This window comes from Selaginella moellendorffii, unplaced genomic scaffold (genome assembly GCF_000143415.4).
Source record: "Selaginella moellendorffii unplaced genomic scaffold, v1.0 SELMOscaffold_2, whole genome shotgun sequence".
Lineage (NCBI taxonomy): Eukaryota > Viridiplantae > Streptophyta > Lycopodiopsida > Selaginellales > Selaginellaceae > Selaginella > Selaginella moellendorffii.
In genome coordinates this window covers 1,175,568-1,195,043 of record NW_003314263.1, presented here as the reverse complement: position 1 = coordinate 1,195,043, position 19,476 = coordinate 1,175,568, and the positions used below count along the sequence as shown (strand labels likewise).

Genomic DNA, 19,476 nt, shown 5'->3' with positions numbered 1-19,476 from the left:
CTCCAGTGGAGATTCGGGGCATTCCGAGAATTGAACTCGGGACCTCTCGCACCCTAAGCGAGAATCATACCACTAGACCAAATGCCCATCACATTTCTTCACGGTGTCCTCTCCCGTTTGCAATACTTTGACTTACAAATATATTCTAGAAATGTATAGTTATAATACTAATTTCACATATGAAACTTTGACTAGTAGTTGCAAAGAGTAATATATAAACAAGGGAGATGCGTTTGTATTGTAGCATTTCATTGCAATGGCGAACACATCCGCTTGTTTGCGTGCTTGGGCTATAATCTTAGGGTTGTTTTTTCTTGCGATTTCTGCTGCTAGTGCTCGCGTGACAACGGATGATCACTGTGCCAAGGTATTCTCGCTGCCTCCAATCTTTTCCACGGTTCGAAGCATAATTTTCCGGCGAAAACTTCCCCCTTATGCTCTCAAGCCTGAGAAATGCCTTGTACCACCATGCTGAGCTGAGTAAAGCTTGGAAGAATCGCTATAGCACTAGAGTTAAGATCCATGAATATGTTTCATTCCAAATAGCAATTGCTAAGCTTCTGAAAGCTCGAAGTTCCAATAGATTTTCCTCTCTAGGCTGTTGCCGAAAGCAAACAATGGCTCAAGGACAAACTCTACATAACGTAGGCTCTTTTTTGCCAAACGTGGCTGTGGTATCCACAAAGAAAATGCTTGGGAGAAGAACCAAAGTCAATGGATATTATGATTAAACATGTAGTTTTACATTAAATTGACCGTCCATATAGTATGGTCATAGCGGTGTCATATGAAATGAAAATTTTATACATCCATATCGAAGTTTTACCGTAGATTTTTTATAAAGACTAGGGAGCTTCTAATTTATATTTTTTGACTTTGACATGAATTGCCTCTTTTTGCTTTGCTCACATGTGATCATTGAGAAATTAATCCTTTTAGTGTATTTTTACCCGATTTATCGCCCAGCTGACACACAAGGATGTTATCTACATATTATTGTTGAGTTACGTATACGACTAGAACTAGTTGCAAGAAGTATTAGATGCGTTTGTAGCATTCATTTCCTGTGGCAAACACAAGCGCTCGTTTTTGCGCTTTGGCAATCTTGGTCGTTGCGGTGCTTGCTACTAGCCCGGGTGACCCCGGATGATCACGGCAAGGATTTCTCGCTGCCTCCAATCTTTCAACGGTTCAAAGAATAATCTTTCCGCGAAAACGTCCTTCTTACGCTCTTCAGCCTGCGAAATGCCTTTTACTGCCGTGTGGTGGAGCTTGACGAGCACTATACATAAATATGTTCATTCCATGATTTGTAATATAATTTGGCAAGCTCGAACTTCAATATGGATTTTGAATCTCTCTAGACTTCCCGAATGGAAACAATGGCTCAAGGGTATCCACAAAGAAAATGTGAATTCAACAAGTACTTATTATGGATCATACGTGAATGAGAGAATATTTTTACAAAAACTTACTGTAACTTGGGTTCTATTACATATAAGAACCCGATTTTATTTAGAATTAATAGGAGATGCATTCTTAACGCTATCTCCAATCCCTTCTACCTTTCGAAGTATAATCTTCTGCCGAAAACTTCAGCCTTGCTCACGCCCCTGCGCCATGCCTTCTACCGCCATGCGGCTTGGAAGAGCGGCAGAATAAGATTCCATGAATAAATTCCATTCCGAGATTTGTAATATATATTTCATTCAGACATCCAATATGGATTTGGAATATCTCTAGAGTTGCCGAAAAGATACAATGGCTCAAGGACAAACTGCAGTATCTAATGTAATAAGAAATATTATATATCCATATAGAACTTTCACCAGACTATAGATTTTCGATAAAGACTTGGCAACCAGAGGCTTATCAACAAAGTCAAGAGCTTCCAAATATATTTGGATTCACATTAGCAGTTTTAATTGCCGTTGGACAGATCCTTATTAGTATTTTCGGGTGCACTGGTAGCATCTGGCAAACAATCCAAACGAGTCAATCTGATCCACCAGATTCCTCACACTTGCATACACTCCAAACCCAAATCCCACAATTAAAACCCACACAGTTATGAAAGAATTGAGAAGATACACCAAGGTCCAACTTCTCAGGATCCACGTCGGGGGCTGTTCTATGGCGGCCTGAAAATTAGTCAAACGCCCGGTCAAAGTCTGATAAGAAACAAAGTCAGACCTTTCTGGCCGTGGATTTGAAGTTGGCAACCATATGAGCCGAGCAAGGTATGAGATATACGCTGAAGGTTACGAGCAAAGATCCAACGGCGGAGTTGATTGGCCCGAAAAACGGGATCATGATCGCGATGAACCATGTCGCGAGAACAACAGGAATCCTCGCAATGGCTCGAAGAACGTAGTATTTGGAGTGATGGACACCCACAAACTTTTCCCAGATGATAAAGATTGGAAGGCTAATGAGCCCAAACTGTATAAACTGGATCACAAGCAAGGAAAATCGATCATGATCAAGTTCATGTTAAACCAACAAAAGAAAACGATCACCTGGTGCATGAGCATGAGGATGACGGCAGCGTCGCGGAACTTAGTTTTTGGAAACACCGCAAACGCATTGGCGTTGTCGAGCATCTTGTCGCCAAATCGCCAGTAGACAGCGATGGCGGACGGGAGCGTGAGCGTGAAAATGTAGACGATGGCGTACAGGTAGACGAGCTTGAACTTGCGTGGCTTCCACATTGCATGCATGATCTCCCTGGAAAAAATTTCACCGTGACCAATTCTCTAGTTTCATGGACCTTTGGATTCAAGCTTACACTGTCACAGTACTACCAAAGGCGTAAAGGATATTCGTGGCGCCAGTGAAGTACTGCACGACGTTCTTTGCTCCAGAGTGAGTGACATCCGGATCCTAATGAGATTCAAATCTCAATGTCTCGTAAAAGCGAGAGGGAAAACGAAGAAGAACAAAGTAAAACAAAGAAACAGCAAGAACAGAAGGAAAAGACCAACCTTGCCGTGAATTACAGCGGTTATGGTGAGATACCACGCCGTGTAGGTGGTCATGAGGATCCCCGAGAAGGATAAAACTCTGTAGTTGTGAGCGCTGGGGATGAGCACGGTAACGAGGCAGCAAGCTCCAAAGATTATTGTCCATGTCCGCTTGGGGAGAGAATCTTTGATGTAGTACACGGTGCTGGAAGCAATCAAGAAGAGAAGCGATTCAGAGGGATCCGGGCATTGGGTCTCGTGGGTTTGTGGAAAAAATTTCTTACCTCCCGCAAGCGATCACTTGGATGGTGGCTGTGCAAAATAGAAGCACGGTGTTGAAGAAGATCCCTGCAGCTCTCCAATAGGGTCCCAGCAATCCTCCAAGAACTTCATACCACTAGAAAAGAAGTAGAAGCTGGTATTTGGACTGGTGGATGATTCGCATACCTGGATAGTGTGATTCTCGAAAGCTTTCGGGTTTTCTTTCTCTTTGGCCGCCCTGTAGTCTGCGTAGAGAGACGTGATCATGTAACATGTCCAGCAGCCCATGAATCCATAGAGCACCTGGAACACAATTCCAGATGCTAGCCCGAGTTGAGCGAACGAATAGGGAAATGTGAGAAGAACTTGGGCGATCTTATAGAAAACCGCAAATGGTTCGCAGGCGAGATCAAAATGATAGACTAACCTGGGCGGAGGTGGCATTCAACCATGCATCAAAAGCGGAGCCACCGTGCCAGGCGATCGACTTGAAAGTTTCAAACCATGTGTCATTTGGATCAAGCCTGTGTTCTTGTTGCTGCTGGTCATTCAGATCAGAAATCTCACACATCACAAGTTCTGGGAATGGAATATCGTCCACACAATTTCACTATATAAAAATATCTCGAGATTCATAAGATGGAAGATTTCCACTGCTGTACAGCTTTTTGTGTTTTATCTTTCTTTCTTTTTCCCCCCTTTATGATTGAAATGTATAAATCTTTAGTGTTTTTTGGGGCATTGGTAGCATCTGGCAAACAATCCAAACGTATCGATCTGATCCACCAGATTCTTCACACTTGCATACACTCCAAACCCAAATCCAACAATCACCACCCACACAATTATCAAAGAATTGAGAACATACACCACTGTCCAGCTTCTGATCCACCTGGGCGGCTGTTCTATGGCGGCCTGAAAAGTCAAACGCACGGTCAAAGTCTGGCAAAAAAAGACGAAAAAGTCCACGAAGTCAGACCTTTCTGGCCGTGGATTTGGAGTTCACAACCATATGAGCGGCGCAGGGTATAAGATATACGCTGAAAGTTACGAGCAAAGATCCAACGGCGGAGTTGATCGGCCCGAAAAACGGGATCATGATCGCAATGAACCAGATCGCGAGAACGACGGGAATTCTTGCAATGGCTCGGAGAATGTAGTACTTGGAGTGATGGACACCCAAAAACTTCTCCCAGATGAGAAAGACCGGAAGGCCAATCAGCCCAAACTCTATGAACTGCACAAAGTCCAATCGATCACACAGAAATTACTCCAGAGTTCGCGCATCGATCGAGCAAGACTCACCTGGTGCATGAGCATGAGGATGACGGCAGCATCTCGGAACTTGTTTTTCGGGAACACCCCAAACGCGTTTGCGCTGTGGAGCATCGTATCGCCAAATCGCCAGTAGACGGTGATGGCGGACGGGAGCGTGAGCGTGAAGATGTAGAGGATGGCGTAGAGGTAGACGAGCTTGAATTTGCGTGGCTTCCACATCGCATGCATGATCTCCCTGGAAGAAAAAGTTCCACCAAACAATCAGATCATTCAATCAATGGCTTCGAAGCTTTTTCCACAACTTACACTGTCACAGCGTGACCGCCAAACGCGTAGAGGATGTTAGTCGCACCCGTGAAGTACTGCACGATATTCTTGGGTCCAGAGTGAGTCACATTCGGAACCTGACCAGGAAAAGAAGAGAAGCAGCGCGTAAGTCTCGATTGAATCGAAGAAAATCGGACAAAAATCCAGGAGAAGCGAAGAAAATGACGAGAACAAGCAAGAAAATGGCCAACCTTGTCGTGAATTCCGGCGGCTATGGTGAGATACCAGGCCGTGTAGGTGGTCATGAGGATCCCCGTGAAGGATAAAACTCTGTAGTTGTGAGCGGTGGGGATGAGCACGGTAATGATGCAGCAAGCTCCAAAGATTATGGTCCATGTCCGCTTGGGGAGAGAATCGTTGATGTAGTAGACGGTGCTGTGGGCGATCAAGAAGAGAAGCGATTCAGAGAGATCTGGGCATTGGGTCTCATGGGTCGCGGAGAAGATTTGGATCTGTGTTTTACCTCCCGCAAGCGATCACTTGGATGGTGGCAGTGCAAAATAGCAGCGCGGTGTTGAAGAAGATCCCCGCGGCTCTCCAGTAGGGTCCCAGCAATCCTCCGAGAACTTCGTACCACTAGAAAGGGGACGAAAGATCCTTAGAAAAAATGCGCAGCCGGCTATGGTGATTTTATAAATACCTGGATGGTGTGTTTTTCGAACGCTTTTGGATTCTCCTTCTCTTTGGCTGCTCTGTAGTCCGCGTAGAGCGATGTGATCATGTAGCATGTCCAGCAGCCCATGAATCCATAGAGGAGCTGGAACACGATTCCGGAGGCTAGCCCGAGTTGAGCGAAGGAATAGGGGAAAGTGAGAAGAACTTGAGCGATCTTCGGAGGGAAGAAAAAAGAAAGGGAAAAAGAAAAAGTTCGCAAGATTCAACAGTGAAAAACTCTTCCAGAATGATTTTGTGATTGAGCTGAAACTCACCTGGGTGGAAGTAGCATTCAACCACGCATCAAAAGCAGAGCCACCGTGCCAGAAGATCGACTTGAAAGTCCCAAACCATGAATCATCCCTGGAAAGAATCGCGTGATCTTGGTGGTGTTGTTCTTGCTGGTCATTCCCGGTTGATTGATTGCCGGCTTTGCCGTGGAGGATGGGAATCGGGGAGGAGTAATCCGGAGTGGTGGTGCTCGCATTGTTCTCATGGTCATAGTACGACGCTTCACTTCCCATTTTCTTGGAAATGACGCACTATAAACGATGAAGAACAAGAAGAACAATTGGAGGAAGAAGAAGAATGGTTTCTTGTCCAATCCCACTATAAGATCATCGCCGGCGACACAGCCCAAGAACAAAACACACCCTTTTACCAAGATGGGGTATTTAAGATCCAAACGCTTTACCACTTCGATTGGTACTTCTATAGTAAATTTGCTCTCTGATTACAAGCATAAAGTCCAAGATGGGCGTGTTTTGTCATTCAGGATATCAAATAAGTCGAAACCTGTCCATCTCTTAAACTCGGTCCTCATTGAATTGAATCTGCGCTGGACACTTTTTTCTACGGTCTCCATTGTTGACTGTCGTATTGTATACGTGAAATTGGGGTCAACAAAGAGATCCTTTCACATACGATCGTGTGGAGCAATACCGACTTGCCAACAAAAATCCAGCCACGCAAAACTTTGCTTGAGAGGTGGGCTTAGTTAGCTTGGTATTAAATTAATCACATCATGTGGAAGGAGAATCCCAGGAAATGGTTTCTACGAGCGATCTTAGATCCTAGGAGAGAAGTGATTTGATTTGGAAACTTGGTTTCTACAAGCGATCTTAGATCATATTGTCAAGGTGGAAGTCAGAAGTGGTTTTGTTTGAAAATTTGGATACAAAACAAAGAAATTTCAATCCTCGAGCAGGACCATTTCTTTGAACAAAGTGTTTGTCACGCGTCACTATATCAGTCGCTTGCCACTAAAGCTGTTGTCAGCTGATAAATTTGACAAGAAATCCAGAAAGTCGGGAAGAAGAAGCCTAGAACTTACGGAGACCTCCATCGATCTAAGATTCAAACTCTCCAGGTCGATGCTCAATCATGCGAGCCAAGAAAAAAGAAAACAAAGACTAGTAAAAGGAAGAGTTTTCTTTGCACTCGGAACAAACCCAGAAATCCAGAAAGCCGGGAAGAAGAAGCCTAGAAATTACGGGGAATTCCATCTAAGATTCAAACATCATGCATTCGAAGCCAAGAAAAAAGAAAACGAAGACTAGTAAAAGGAAGAGTTTTTCTTTGCACTTTTAGGGCTCTTGAGAAAGAAGAAAAATGTGGGGCCTCGTCGAGTTCCAGTGGGCGATTGGATCGAGCCCCATGGGAACGCGACCGGCCCGAGCGCTTGATTTGGGTGACGAGACTGACCATCTGCACTGCGAGTGGAAGAATGCAAGTGGCTAATTTGTCACCGTCAAGGCGGCGCGCCGCCACAAGAGACGCATAAAACCCTAAAGCCCTAAAGCGCTTGTCTATTTTATCCTCACTGTGGGTTCCGCGCTTGTGACAGAACGATGACGACATTTTAGAACTTCTTGTGCGATTGACAGATTTAAATCTCTCGATCGAGACTCTCGCAAGGACTTTCTTTCCTGATGACCAAGGACTCTTCCTTTCGTAAAGCTCTCGAAAGCATCAAAACCACTTCACAAAACCGGAAGTACCTTGTCACAGTCCCAAGAAGCAACATCTTGGCCAACGAGGATCTTTCGCCAAAGATACGCTTCCCCTTGGTCCGGCTCGCATCCCATACGTGTACAAAACTGGGGAAGTCATGCTGCGCTAAGCACACCAGCGCTCGCGAAAGCCAGCAATAGATTGAATTGCAAACCTTCCGAGCTTTCCCACTCATCGGGGATATCATGTTGATCTCCCACTTCGCAAAATGGTGTCGGATTTGTGCTTTCATGAAGCTGGCCGCAAACTTACAATTTGGATCCCGCTGCAACATGTCCACGAGAGCTCCATCTTTCACATCAACAAACCCGTCGATACCAGTTGAAATACATGACATAAACAGGACTTCGCCCCTCCTTGCGGCGCATACCTGTAATTCGACAGTCTCTCAATTGTTCGAGTGCCACCCCTTGGCCTTGTAAAGTATCGAAAACGGCATGCATGAGGTCCTCCATACCTCACATTATCTCTCTGTGCCTTCAAAGAGTTGACGAGGGCTCATCGATTTGGATTTTTTTTCTCAAGGCAGTCGAGGAGAGAAGTGATTTGTCTTCGTCGAAAGTTGCTGTCAGCTGATAGTTACATTTGAAGAATTCAAGAGCCAAGACTTGGAAAAGGAAGATTGACTTGTGGTTTTAGGGTAAAATCAGGAACTCGACGAGGCCTCACATAAAAACCCTAACTTCTTAGCTCCCATCGAGAACGCCGGCCAGCGTCACGTATGAGGACGATTCGCGCGGCTCCAACGCCGCCGCCCTCCGCGCCGCCAGCGCGCCGCGCTGCGCGTCGCCGTGGCTCCGGCACGAGCTCAGCAACGATTGCCACAGCGCGCCCTCGTCGGATTTAAACGGCATGCCCCGGATGAGATCCTCCGCGTCGCCCAGCTTGCCCGCCCTGCCCAGGAGATCAATCACGCAGCAGTAGTGCCACGCCGTGGGCGAGAGGCCGTGGTCCTGGGCGGACGAGAGGAAGATCTCGATCGCCGACTGGAGCGCCCCGGCGTGGCTGCAAGCGCTGAGGATCGTGAGGAAGCTCACCCCGTCGGGATCGATCCCATCGAGCAGCATGGATTGGAAGGACGCCAGGCAGCTCGCGATGCGCCCGCTGTGCGCATAGGCCGCGATCATCGTGTTCCACGCGATCAAATTCCTCGCGGGCATGGCGAGGAAGCTCCTCTCGGCGTCGCCCACGCAGCCGCATTTGGCATACATGTTGACGACCGCGCCGCCCAGCACGAGATCCACGCCGCCGCCGCCGCCGCCGCCCAGGTACTCCACCACGATCTTCCCGACCTGGAGATCCGAGACCACCGCGCACGCGTCGAGGATCGCCGCTAGGGTTTCCGGATCCGGCTCCGTCCCCTCGAGATCCATCAGACGGAAGAGCTGGATCGCGTGCTTGGATCGGCCGTCCTGGGCGTAGGCCAGGATCATCGCCGCCCACAGGCAGAGCGGGCGATCCGGCGAGGCATCGAAGATCGCGCGCGCGGAATCTAGGTCGAGGCTCGCAATGTATCCGGTCATCATCCCATTCCACGAGCAGAGGTTCGTCATGGGGGTGAGGTCGAATATCCGCCGCGATTCCTCCAAATGCCCCGCTTGGGCATTCGCGAAAGCCAGAGCGTTCCAGGAGACATGGCTGCGTTGCGGCATAGAGGAGAATATCCGTTGCGCAGAGTGTATATTCTTTTGTTCCGCGTACACCGTCACCATCGTGTTCCATGAAAACGTGTCGTGTCCCGGCATCTTGTCAAATAACTCTTCTGATTCCTGCAAATGCCTGGTTTCGGCATATACCTGGAGCATGCAGTTCCAGCAGACGAGATTCTTGGGCGATGTCATGGAGTGAAATATACCCTCGGCATCTTCCAGATTCCATGCTTTTGCAGCCGCCGCAATCGCCAGCGTGCTCGTGACCACGTCCTCCTCCGGCACCGCTGCGGCAATTGTCTTGAACTCCTCGTACTCGGACTGGCAGCGGCAATTCGCAGCGCAGGCGTGGAGGAAGATGTTCCAGGAGACGATGCTGTGCTGCGGGATCCTGCCGAAGATCTCGCGCACCAAGCCAAGATCCCCGCCCAACACCGCGCTTGGCTGGAGGATCTCGTTCCACGACACGATCGAGCGCACGGGCATCACGTCGAATATCCGCCGTGCGCCACAGAGGTCGCCGCTGGCTGCGTGGGCTTCGAGTAGCGCGTTCCATGACACCACATTGGGCTCGGGGATCCGCTTGAAGAGGGCCCAAGCGGTGCCCAAGTCCCCGGTTTGGGCAAATCCCGCGAGCATGGTGGTGCACGACACCACGTCCCAACTGGGGAGCCTCTCAAACACAAGCTTGGCGGTGGCCACTTCTCCGATGGTAATGTGTATATCGAGAATGGTGTTCCACGACACTATGCTCCTCTCGGGCATAGCAAGAAACAGTTCGTGAATGTGGAAAAAATGCCCAGACCAGGCATATGCTGCGAGAATTATATTACAAGAGACTACGCTGCGCTGTGGCATTTTGTTGAAGAGTTTCTCGGCGGTGGTGGTATCCCCGCCGCGTATAAACGCACTGATTAGTAGATTCCAGCTGAAAACGTTCCTCTCTCCCATCGAGTGGAAGAGTTTCTGTGATTCGTACAGATGGCCGCTGTGGATGTAGGCCGAGATGATCATGTTCCAGGAGAAGACGTTGCGATTGCGCAGGCTCTGGAAGAGGGATTGTGACTCGTGGAGACATCCATGGTAACCATAGAGCTGGATGAGGGAATTCACCAGGAGATTGTCTTGGGTCTGGCCGGCCCTGGCAATTAGCGCGTGGAGACGCCGGCCTTCGTTGAGCGCTCGCAGCCGGCAGCATTCCCGGAGAAGATTGGCACAGAGATCTCGTTGGAATGGAGCTTGTGCCGCCTCCAGTCGATCGATCGCGTGCTTGAGACCCGGGTGGAGCCTTAGCATCAAATTTAGAAACTAGGTAAATTCACTATATCACTTTTGCAAGTATTATTATTAGTATTTATATTAATTTATTTAAAAATAATTTTTTTCTTGAAAGTATTATTATTTATTAAATTAATTTTAAAATTTTACTGATATAGCTAGGAAAAACCTGAATATCCTTGTATATCCTATCTAATATAAGCTTGCTGACCAGACAAAAATAAACCATTCAAAATATTTAATATAGCCTCAAGGTGAGTAGTCCTAATAAATACACTAAGCTCAGCTGCTAGAGATTCTCCACAAGCTCCTTGGTCAATTTCTTTTATACAATCCTCAAAGTTGGATGAATTAAGAATTATCAACAGTGTATATAGGATAACCATTAAAAACACTGAAAATTATGTATTTATAACTGCTCTAATTACAATTTCAATTCAAATAGTCTAGTGCTAGAATAATAATAGAAAATATGCCATCCAAAAAAACATTGGATTACCATAATTTGCAAAAGCTTGCAAAATTTGAAGATTGTATTTGTTTCAATTCCATATCAAATTGAAATTATTAAGTCATTGTGATACTAATATCATATCCATGTGATCTTGAGCAATGTGTTTACGAAATTGCCTTATCAAACAATAATTAAACTTTTTGTGATTGCAAAACACATAATTTAAAGTTGAATGACCATAAGATTTAGAAGGTAATTTTATTAAAATTTAAAACACTATCTCTCCTTTGTAATATAGTTGAGAGCAAAAGAGTAATATATAGATTTTACAAACTTAATAATAGCATGTTGTTTTAGTTGACCATACACTTATAGGTGGTTTTCCATCTTTAGAAAGAACAAGGTTACAATCTATTTGGAGAACAAGTATTGATGGTTCAACACATTTAAATTTTCTACAATATGTTCCTGTTGAAAATAAAGCTTTAGAATCAAATGCAGAATAAAGAACTAGATTTCCATCCTCCTGTAATCTTAATTTACAATCAAAACTTAATCCATTAGTTCCGGTAAACCATAAAACTATAGTTTTATAATATAAAACAGTATTACAATCCTCTTGTATTATAAACACATACGCTTTATACAGATGTATTAAAAACTCACCTGAACGACGAGTGGATATATGCATCCCTTTATATCCACTAAGTAGTATACTTTTAAAAACGTCACAAAATTTAAAAGGAAAAGAAAACAAATGAATATTAGAAGAAGATGTTACCAAAAGTGCATAGTTACGTATTCTATAAATTACTGAGAAAACACCAAGATCATGTTGAACAATAACAGTTACAAGATATGATGCTCTTAAGTTATTAGCAGTATGATATATTTCTCCAGCAACGGTCATTAATAAATGACTAACAGCATCATTATTAACTTCACGAATTCCATGATCATTTATTGGACAATTAACACTAGCGGAAAAAATGGCTAATACCATATCAATTGTAACTGCTTCACCATTTGAAAGACCAGCCGAAAAAGATGAATGGAAAAAAGAACGTTCTGGTGTAGTTCTATGTGATGGTAGCGTTTGACCTATAAATGTTGTTAGGCTTATCAGAATATTTAAATACCCTATTGTATTTGGAAGAGCATTAGATGTTCCATAATCTTCATAATGAAATACATTAGGTGCATAGGCTATTTGAGAGAAAACAATGATAAAATAAAAAAATAAAATAAACATTGATAGAAAATATAAAATTAAACCTCATCTTATATTAGTGTCTTAAAAACAGTTTCATATTAACAGATGTCTGATTTTTATTAAACTATAGTTATATTATATTTAAATATTTAGGTATTTCTATAAGACATAAGTATTGTTAATAATTTAAGATGGTTTCTTCTTTTGGTAAAGGAACAATAATGTTGATAGACTTTTTGAAGGGTCTAGAGTAAAAAACAGTAGCAATGCATTAGTTCTTCACAGTTTCTTTTACTTTAGAGCTACTAAAACTTCTGCTAGCTGGAGGAAAAACACCTCCAACATTGCATTGCTAGAGAGTTCCACATGGAAACTACACATCACACAATGCAAGTTCACAATCACAGCCACAAAATCAAAGCAAAGGCAATGATATTAACAACAAAGAAAGATGCCAAAGGCTGCAACTATCTAGCTTTTATCTTCTGTCTCATGTTTCACAAAGGGCACTAAAAGACTAAGATAATTACACAACCAAACTGGAGTTCGAACCTCTACGACGGAATTTAGGTCTTCCTGTTTTGCCCGGAATGCGAGAGGCGCGGGCTAGCGCAGTAGGGATGAGGTAAGCGATCGATCCATCGGGAGTATGCCCTCGCCAGGGCGCCGAGCAAGATGATGAGGGATGAGGACACCGAGAGCAGCACTAGCACCAATAGCAATAGCAACAGCGCTTCGTCTACATCCTCTTCTCTGGACAGGCCAATCGATCGCCCGGCGGTGATTAGGAGCGGGAAAAGCTGCACTGGATGCTTGTATCACTCGAGCTATCGCAAGGAGAATGGCCGGAATCCACTCTGTGTGGGGTTGTCGCGCTCCGAGAAGCAAGGTGAGTGAGAGCTTATTTCTAGCGACTTATCTCCTCCTGTGTTTTTCTTCCTCCTTGTTTTGTTCTCCCAGCTTACAAGGGAAATAATCCTCACTTAGAAGCGCTCAACGATGAGAAGAGACTCTTCGAGTTTAAGTACGCGTGCCTTGGATACTCCGTGTACAAGCAAAGCACTCCTTCTGGAGCTGGCCAGGATAGACGGGTTGAATTGCCTGCTTGCCTGGGAATTGAGGTGAGTTTTGTTTCGCTTTGTTCTTGTTTCTCTTCCTCGCGAGTTCTTGTGCCATAGATGCAACTCTTGGATCCCAGAAAAGCTCCACAGCATGCTCATCAAACAGTTCCTGGACAAATGCCAGGCCAACTTTCGGACCAAGCCGATGCTCACGAAGAAGGTCAGGAAAGGAGAAACGTTTCGTGCTGAGAGACTGATTCTTGCGTTTTTCTTCTGTTGTTGTCACAGGTCCTCGTGTAGCAGTACCACAGACTCCTCCCCCTCCTCCTCCCAGCCACCGTCCTCAAATTGCTGGACCAACTCGGAGCGATGAATTTGCGACGAGGTTAGCACTGGATCTTTGCTCTTCTCGTTTCGATCGGCAAAACTTCTCTTTTTCCTCGCAGGTTTTTCCGAACCGCGGGATTGATAGCAACAGCCGTTGGGCACAACTTGTCAAGAGTGGCCGGATCCATCAAGACGGGCCTGGACGACATCTTCTATCCGGATCGTCGCCGGCCAAAGTGATGATCCAGCGACTCGCTCGATAGCAGTACAAATCGAAAGAGATAAGTGAAATCAAAAAGCCTTTCGTTTTCACAGGCCCGCTCTCTTGCTCGTTCCAGGAAGTAATAAAACACCATAGTTGCGAGCCTCCCAAAAGGTGGCGCATATGCCCATTCTGGGCATATATCCCACATATTCTATGCCCGCCGTACCGGTACGGTATGGCTGTCCAAGTAGCTCAATCCCCATAACTGAGAAAATCCAAAATGCCTAGGTAGCGCTCGCGCTACAGTCGCGTATCTCTCTCCATCGAGCAAAAGGGCTCCATTCTCACTCTCTCCCTGGAGGGCTGGAGGAGCGATCTATCTACAAAGGTAGTGTTCTTCGATTTCCATTCCTTCTTTTTCTCTTAAATACTTTCTCTTGGTTCCTGATGAGCACTCTCTTTTTTGTCTCCAAATCCAGAGCTCGGGGTCATGAAATTCGCGAAGATCACACTCGGCTGGAACTATGTGAGTTTGTAGACAGGACGAATCGAGGAGTAGCTAGGGTATCAGTTTTCCAGAGAGTGGAAGGTGAAAGACTCCATCCTTGGAGATGAAGAGGGCAGGCTCGGATGGGTGTAGCCAGGAGGAATTGGAATCGGTGGAGGTGGTCTCCATGGATTTGGAGCCGGGTTCCAGCGACCAACTTGGCCACGATCACCACCACCACCACCATCAAGTCTATCACCACCACCAAGCTTCTCACTCCCACGTCTTTCATGGCGGAGGAAACCCGCAAGGAGAGAATGCGGGAGACGTTCTTCCTCTCGTGAGAAGCCCCGAGAAGCGGAAGATCTCTAGTGCTAGCAGCAGCTCTGGACAGGATCGAGGGACTTGCAGCCGGTGTAGCGCGCAGCTCTACCAGGACGAGGACGAACAAGTAGAAGAAGAGGCTGTGGAAGAACAGGATAGAGGACGGAGAGTCCACAAGCGCGAGCGAGTGGAGCTCGGCCGGAGCTTCCAGCAGGCGGTGAGCGCTCACAGCTGGGATCTGGCCGAGAGTTACATCCAGCGCGCCGACACGCAGCGGCTCAACGATGGGCTTTGCATCGCGCTCGACTCGGTGTGGTTTCTAAGCACGCAGGAGGAGCTCTCGGGGGCTACTCGGCTGATCGAGAAGATCATCCGGGCCGGCGCGAATGACTACACTCGGGCAACTTTGAGAACGTCGTTCCTGGCCTCGTGCGTCTCGGCGTGTAGGAGCCGGACGATGAGCTTGGCCGACACGGTAACAGTCATGGCACAAAGGTAAGCTTTCGTGCTCTTCTCCAAGGTGGTGTTCTTCTCGATAGTTTTCGATAGTTTCCTCTTCCCGAGAGCTTCTGATAGTTTTTCGATAGTTTCTTTTCCCGAGAGCTTCTCCAAGGTGGTGTTCTTCTTCTCGATAGTTTTCGATAGTTTCCTTTCTTCTTCTTGTTCGTCTCGATAGTTTCTTCTTCCCGAGAGCATTTAGCCTGTGATTTAACGTTCGTTTCGTGCGTAGATTGCGAGACCGGCTCCAGGAGTGTAATGGTGACGAAGAACTCAAGGCCGAGGCGGCGGCCAAGGTCCAGAGATTCACCGAGTGGGCGCTGCGATGCATCGGCTCGCACTCGCGGGGCAAAGCCACGCAGGGTGACGAGTACAACAAGATCATCCAGAACTCGATGCACGAGTCGCGGCTCCAGCTCATGGCGTTCAAGCACTTCCTGGGCCTCGCGGGTGGCAACCTGAGCGGCAAGGACTACACCGAGGCGTTCGACGCGGCGTGCTTCCCACTGACGCTCTTCTCCAGCGCCATCGATCCGGGCTGGGCCACCGGCATCGCCGCCAGCGCCATGCAAGGACTGCTGGGGCTGCTGCTCGAGGGTGGCGCCGATAACGTCAACCAGTGTTTCCTCGAGGCTGCCCGGTTTGGGAGCACGGAGCTCGTGAGAATCCTCCTCCAGGTAAACCATTCTCTCTCTAGCTCTCTCTGATCGATTATCTTGTTCTTTAGCTCTTCTCTCTCCTCTTCGTGATCGATCGTCATCCTAGCTCTTCTCTCTCTGTGTGATTCATCTTGTTCTTTAGCTCTTCTTCTTCTCTCTCTCTCTCTGATCGATCGATCATCTTGTTCTTTAGCTCTTCTCTCTCCTCTGATCGATCGTCAAGCTCCTCTCTCTCTCTCTCTCTCTCTGTGATTCATCTTGTTCTCTAGCTCTTCTTCTTCTCTCTCTCTCTCTCTCATCGATCGATCATCTTGTTCTCTAGCTCTTCTTCTTCTCTCTCTCTCTCTCATCGATCGATCATCTTGTTCTTTAGCTCCTCTCTCTCTTCTCTTCGTATTCGATCGATCATCTTGTTCTTAGCTCTCCTCTCTTTTCTTCGTGATTCGATCATCTGTGTGTGTGTGTTGTTTAGCTCTTGTTTGTGGAGATCAAGTGACAAACAATGGTTTTCTTCCTTGTTCTTCCACAGATAGCCCAGCGAAATAGCGTGGAGCTGGACGTGGACTTGGCCCTGGGATTCGCCTCGCACTACTGCAAGCTCGGAACCATGGAGTGCCTCGTCCACGAAGGCAGCGCCACCTCCTTCCTCGGCCCCTTGATGCGAGCCGCGGAGCGAGGATCCCTCGAGGTGGTAGAATGGTTCGTCACCCGCGGCTGCAAAGACATGGAGCTCTGCCTCGCTCTCACGGCCGCCGCCTCCAGCAGCCGGATCGACGCCGCGGCATACCTCCTCGACCACGTCCCAGCCCACGTCCTCGACACTCTGAGCGGGGAGATCCTCAAGGCCGCCGGAGAACGCAGCGCGGGATCGCTCAAGGGCATCGCGTTTCTCCTCCACGCCGATTTCCTGGGAAATCCCGACGAGACGTACCGCGTGGCCGACGCCATCGCCACCGCCGCCGAGGAGGAGGGGGTGACGCTCGAGCTGCGGGATTTCCTGGCCGAGGAGTGGTCGCTTGCAGCATTTGCCGCGGGGCGGCAAATCGGGGCCCGGCACCACGTTAACTTTATGCGCGCGCTCAAGCGTGGGTCGTCGCCGCTCAGCCTCCAGGACTTGCCGCTCCAGCTCCAGGCGACGGTGGCGTATTTGCCGCTCTACAAGGAGTGTGTGTCGAGCGCCGGGGTGTTGCTGTCGCAGAGACTGCGGGGGCAGCTTGTGGAGGCTGTGAGTCGGCTCAAGGTGGCGGTGAGTGGTGGCGGTGGCGGTGGCGGTCTGGAAGGGGAGGAGGAGGTGGCGAAGTGGAGCAAAAGAGCACTGATTAGAGCGCTTGAGAGGAGGCTGCCACCGGCATTCGTACGGAGATGATTCGGAGCTTGAGCTTGACATGTATTACTTATTCTTTTTACATGAGGATGCAGATTACCTCGTAGAAACTAGCGAATCCATATAGCATTACTCATTTTCTTAGCATTTTCAATAGTTTGGGAATTAAACTTATGATAGTTATCCACAAGATCCTGAGGGAAGCTTACCTGGGAAGCCTGACCCATGCCTCGGTCTTCACAATATCAGGGAAATCTCACCCGTCATGGTGTTTCAAGCGCAAGCCATTCTCTCAAACAAAAGCTTGGCGCCCGGACAGCACATATACCGCTACTGCGACATTCCAGGATACCACATCTTTGTCCGGCATCTCGTCAAATTTTCAGTATGCTGACATCAAAGAGTTCTACGAGATTCTATATCACTGCATATGCCGAACGAGGGCATGTATGCGAAGCAAAGTGCTTGTTTGACACTGTAGAAGTTCTGCATGATCGGAGCGTACGGGCAAAATGGACACTTGGACGATGCTTGGGCATTGTTTAGATGCTGTTTACAGCCAAACATCATGAGTAGGACCATTCTTATTGTATCGTTTGCCCAGAATCTACTGTGTCCATTCAGCTCTTTAAAGTCTTGAATCTCAAGAGTTTCATGGGCCTTTTGATAGCTTGCTGCCACCTTGGGCTGGTAATCCCTGCTAGAGACGCTTTGGCTCCAATGGTTTCTGACTATGATCTAAGTCCCAAGTGAGATCACTATGCTGCTTGATAGGTGTTTTTGTGGGCTCTTGGATGATGCCGAGGAGATCATAAGTATAATGCTATTTGTTTCCAACTGGGGATGCTTCGTGAGTGCCTGCAAGATCCACACTGTTGAAGTTGAAAGGAGGGTTAGTGTTGCTCGCAATTCCATCGTGCTAAATATTATTCTGTTTAAACGGGATTAAATCGAAACTTCGTACCGTGAAGCCATTCCAGTCGCTTGGACACTCGAGTGGTCAAAATGGTGAAAGTGAAGAGCATGTCTCCTGATAGAGCACATAAGCACACCCACGAGTTTGACGAAAATTTCATTGCCTTTGGCTACAGGCAGGTGAATACAAGAGGGCGCTCGTCCTGTAAGTGGATATACACACTTGGATGATGCTGAGGAGATCATAAGTATAATGCTATTTGTTTCCAACTGCGGATGCTTTGTGAGTGCCTGTAAGATCCACTCTGTTGAAGTTGAAAGGAGTGTTAGTGTTCCATCGTGATAAATATTATTCTGTTTTTATTATTTATTTATAATGGAGATTCCTATATACCATGTGGATATTGAAATCTGTGCCACCAACTTAATTCACTACACTTAAACGTAACAATGTGATTCCTAAAGTTAATAATTGCCACATTCTTATGAAGCCAATCTTCCCTAAGAACTAAAAACTTTCCAAAACTTATATAAATTTTCAATTCTATACCCTTCTTTCAGCTGATCATTTGCATTTGGACTCATTACACTTGTGATTGTGAGCTGTAGGGAGCTTAAGTTTATTTACTAGATCAAGTGATATGCCTGATGTTTGATAACCATTATCTATGATTTTGTAGTCATCAATTCTCCTTACATCATAAAGGGTATTACATATATGCTGATTGATCCTTCCTAACCTTCTTGACCAAGATAAATTAGTGAGACAGTATACAATATTATTCATGTCAAAGATTATTTTACTTTTATTTCCATTGCAATCCAATTTAGGTAGTGTTGTTGCATCTAGGGTGAATTTAATACTATATCATAACTTAAAATGAGTGATAACTTAGTCAGAGTCTCTTTAAATTCATAACCCTGTATTGTGAATAATTCACAAATCCCAAAAAAAACTTTAATCGTTTTTACAAATCCAAAATCTTTAAACTAACTCTTCATAAGGCTTTTATATTGATCCTTTTTAAACTCCTTGAGAATATTCTATCAAAGAATGCATGAAGAACAAGGGAAAGTTAACACTAGGGCCTCAATGCAAGCTGATAATTTTTAACAAGACTTTCCAAGGAATTTGATAAACAACCAAACAAATGGGATTTTGCTAAAAAAACTACCCCATTTGAGGTTAAAGGTTTTAAAAGCCTTAAATGTTCTCATAAGGAATTAAAAACATTTATAAACTCAAATCTATCTTAAATTAAATAAATCTTGCTGGTATCTCAAACGATCCATCAAAACTTCCTTTTTGAAAAGTTTCTTCTTTGTTCATGGGCTCTCTCTCGACACTTCAATCCCACTTCCAGCACAGGGAAGTTCTAATCATCTATCTCGCCCGCAAGGTCGCGCTCCTCGGAGTCACTGTGACCACGAAACTTTGCAACAATCCTGGAAGAGCCGAGGACAATCCTGTGAATAATGGGCCTCGAGTCCATCTCTATGGACTTGCGAGTTCCCAATGGCTTCCATGAGAAGAACTTCGACGCGCAGGCCGCCTTTTCTCAGGCCATCTTCCGAATGGAGGATCC

The 19,476-nt window shown here is 46.3% G+C and overlaps 5 protein-coding genes and 1 non-coding gene across 9 annotated transcripts; 2 read left to right on the top strand and 4 right to left on the bottom strand.

Moving 5' to 3' along the window:
* Positions 1–15: 15 nt before the first annotated feature.
* Positions 16–87, bottom strand: TRNAP-AGG. The gene has a single exon. It is a non-coding gene; the product is annotated as a tRNA-Pro (tRNA).
* Positions 88–1,874: 1,787 nt separating this feature from the next.
* Positions 1,875–3,808, bottom strand: LOC9660794 (auxin transporter-like protein 1). 2 transcript variants are annotated; one of them, XM_002962384.2, is made up of 8 exons: positions 3,652–3,808; positions 3,411–3,599; positions 3,248–3,360; positions 2,985–3,168; positions 2,789–2,883; positions 2,520–2,727; positions 2,194–2,451; positions 1,875–2,141 (listed from the first exon to the last, which is right to left on the bottom strand). In XM_002962384.2, the coding sequence occupies exons 1-8, from the start codon at positions 3,793–3,795 to the stop codon at positions 1,947–1,949; spliced, it is 1,386 nt and encodes a 461-aa protein (XP_002962430.2). In that variant the 5' UTR covers positions 3,796–3,808; the 3' UTR covers positions 1,875–1,946. The 2 variants fall into 2 exon arrangements, with proteins under 2 accessions (XP_002962430.2, XP_024517893.1); XM_024662125.1 differs by having other exon boundaries at positions 3,411–3,527.
* Positions 3,809–3,835: 27 nt separating this feature from the next.
* On the bottom strand, positions 3,836–6,250 carry LOC9660793 (auxin transporter-like protein 1). Its single transcript, XM_002962383.2, has 8 exons — positions 5,759–6,250; positions 5,470–5,658; positions 5,293–5,405; positions 5,021–5,204; positions 4,809–4,906; positions 4,530–4,737; positions 4,204–4,461; positions 3,836–4,139 (listed from the first exon to the last, which is right to left on the bottom strand). The coding sequence occupies exons 1-8, from the start codon at positions 6,005–6,007 to the stop codon at positions 3,948–3,950; spliced, it is 1,491 nt and encodes a 496-aa protein (XP_002962429.1). The 5' UTR covers positions 6,008–6,250; the 3' UTR covers positions 3,836–3,947.
* A 1,854-nt stretch (positions 6,251–8,104) lies between these two features.
* LOC112341621 (pentatricopeptide repeat-containing protein At4g02750-like) lies at positions 8,105–10,511 on the bottom strand. Its single transcript, XM_024662069.1, has one exon. The coding sequence runs from the start codon at positions 10,439–10,441 to the stop codon at positions 8,183–8,185; it is 2,259 nt and encodes a 752-aa protein (XP_024517837.1). The 5' UTR covers positions 10,442–10,511; the 3' UTR covers positions 8,105–8,182.
* A 2,144-nt stretch (positions 10,512–12,655) lies between these two features.
* On the top strand, positions 12,656–13,845 carry LOC9661990. The gene is made up of 5 exons (XM_024662138.1): positions 12,656–12,979; positions 13,051–13,211; positions 13,269–13,371; positions 13,440–13,536; positions 13,598–13,845. The coding sequence occupies exons 1-5, from the start codon at positions 12,766–12,768 to the stop codon at positions 13,716–13,718; spliced, it is 696 nt and encodes a 231-aa protein (XP_024517906.1). The 5' UTR covers positions 12,656–12,765; the 3' UTR covers positions 13,719–13,845.
* LOC9661989 (ankyrin repeat protein SKIP35) lies at positions 13,803–17,241 on the top strand. Of its 3 annotated transcripts, none has more exons than XM_024662079.1 (5): positions 13,803–13,911; positions 13,972–14,071; positions 14,163–14,989; positions 15,225–15,669; positions 16,181–17,241. In XM_024662079.1, the coding sequence occupies exons 3-5, from the start codon at positions 14,295–14,297 to the stop codon at positions 17,015–17,017; spliced, it is 1,977 nt and encodes a 658-aa protein (XP_024517847.1). In that variant the 5' UTR covers positions 13,803–13,911; positions 13,972–14,071; positions 14,163–14,294; the 3' UTR covers positions 17,018–17,241. The 3 variants fall into 3 exon arrangements, with proteins under 3 accessions (XP_024517847.1, XP_002962852.2, XP_024517854.1); XM_002962806.2 differs by having other exon boundaries at positions 13,804–13,916; XM_024662086.1 differs by having other exon boundaries at positions 13,826–13,916; positions 13,976–14,071.
* Positions 17,242–19,476: the final 2,235 nt, after the last annotated feature.